Source organism: Etheostoma spectabile, chromosome 13, assembly GCF_008692095.1.
Source record: "Etheostoma spectabile isolate EspeVRDwgs_2016 chromosome 13, UIUC_Espe_1.0, whole genome shotgun sequence".
Lineage (NCBI taxonomy): Eukaryota > Metazoa > Chordata > Actinopteri > Perciformes > Percidae > Etheostoma > Etheostoma spectabile.
This window is the reverse complement of record NC_045745.1, coordinates 27,053,768-27,055,563: the sequence shown is the minus strand read 5'-3', so window position 1 is coordinate 27,055,563 and position 1,796 is coordinate 27,053,768. Positions and strand designations below refer to the sequence as shown.

Below are 1,796 nucleotides of genomic sequence, written 5' to 3'. Positions count from 1 at the left end.
GAGTTGGAGGGCTGCTTTCTATGGCCTCTTACAATAAGTTTGACAACAACGTCATCAGGTGAGTTTGTGCATTGTACAATGTGCTTTGTTGTTGCGGTCATGATGGGTTCAGTTTTTTGACTGTGGTTCTTTTGATTTTAGGGATACTTTGATTATCACCACAGGAAACTGCAGCACCAGCTTCTTTGCAGGATTTGCTATATTCTCAATCCTTGGTCACATGGCATGGAAGAAGGGAGTGCCTGTGGGAGAGGTGGCAGATACAGGTAGTTACTGTACTCATTTTGTTTAGTATTCCTGTGCATCTTCCTTAAATCAGCCGTCCAGATAAATAACTAAATGAATGTAAATAGAGCATTTTGAATAAATTCGGAATCTTAAACCTATGTGTGAGACTGAAAATGGTGTTACAATACCATACGATATATGATACAACTTTATTGTCAGCCAGAGCTGAATTTTTTTTGGATCTTTGGGTAGCTCATATAAAAAGAGGACATTGCTGTTAGTGGGATATGTGTGTAGTTCTGTCATTTTTGTGTATTATTTTCTGAATGTAACTTAAGTTACTCTATTACAGAGCAGTTAGTTGTTTTTTTTTAATCTACTGCATTTTGCATTTAACTTCAGTATTGTGCATATAGTTCCTTCTTGAACTTGATGCATTCTAATTTGCCTTCAGGTCCTGGGTTGGCCTTTGTTGCTTACCCAGAAGCCCTTGCTCTGCTGCCAGGCTCTGTGTTCTGGTCCATTTTGTTCTTCCTCATGCTCTTTATGCTGGGGATCGATACGCTGGTAAGGCCACACACCACACAAAGATATGAGCAGAAATAAAGACGTATGAATCCTCCGTATGTGTGTTACATTCTGCTCTGCTGCTTTACAGTTTGGCAACATGGAAGGCATCACTACAGCCGTGCTGGATGAGTTTCCGCACCTCAGAGCAAACACGCTGCACAAGTCCTTGTTCTTGGGCGCTCTGTGTTTTTGCTTCTACTTGATGGGTCTCCTGTTAGTGACTAATGTGAGTGTAGTAAATACAGTGTTACTGTTGTAAGTTATAAATGTGGTTGCGAGTGCATATTCTTTGTGATCAGACTCACATTTGCCCTGTCAACTGTGTCTTCGTAGGGAGGGATTTACTGGTTCACTCTCATTGACTCCTTCAGCACTAGTTTCGGTCTCATCATCATCACCCTCTTCATGTGCATTGGCATCTCCTTCTTCTACGGTAGCCCATCATACACCTAACCTTCACAACAAAATCCTCTAACACCGCATCATTCCTCCTTATGAGTTTCAGTCATCCAGGTCACGTGATGTGTACCAAGTTGTAAATATCTTGGTTGTTCCAGGATTCCTAACCTGCATTTCTCAATTAACCTTTCTATTAGGAGTCAACCAGTTTTGTCAGGACATAATTGATATGATCCGCCACTGTCCCCCCTGGTGTACCAAAGTGCTGCTTTACTTCAAAGCATGCTGGGTTTTCTGCACTCCGTTTCTTCTGCTGGTGAGTAAAAACATCAGCATTGGTATTAATATTTTTTGTTAGTAGACACAGGCACAATGTGACATCGGCATTGGTTGACAATAATTAATATAATTAATAATGCTTTTCAGAATCTATCTATTAAACTTCAGCTGGTTTATTGTCGGATGTCTGATGTAATGTTTTTCATGGTTATTTTTCCAAATTAGGAATTATAACAATTTCACAGCATGACTTTCACTGCCAGCTGAAATGTTATTGCTGAGCTAAAGCTCATACAGTTGTGCTCATAAGTTTACATGCC

The 1,796-nt window shown here is 40.2% G+C and overlaps 1 protein-coding gene across 2 annotated transcripts in view; it reads left to right on the top strand.

Moving 5' to 3' along the window:
• The window catches only part of slc6a7 (solute carrier family 6 member 7), a 10,151-nt gene that overhangs the window by 5,599 nt on the left and 2,756 nt on the right, over nucleotides 1–1,796 (top strand). For both annotated transcript variants that reach the window (XM_032533964.1, XM_032533965.1), the window contains exons 7-12: nucleotides 1–58; nucleotides 142–266; nucleotides 683–795; nucleotides 887–1,024; nucleotides 1,132–1,231; nucleotides 1,395–1,513. The exon at nucleotides 1–58 is cut by the window's left edge and continues 46 nt beyond it. In XM_032533964.1, the coding sequence (XP_032389855.1) occupies nucleotides 1–58; nucleotides 142–266; nucleotides 683–795; nucleotides 887–1,024; nucleotides 1,132–1,231; nucleotides 1,395–1,513 (653 nt within the window). The remainder of the gene's footprint in view (nucleotides 59–141; nucleotides 267–682; nucleotides 796–886; nucleotides 1,025–1,131; nucleotides 1,232–1,394; nucleotides 1,514–1,796) is intronic.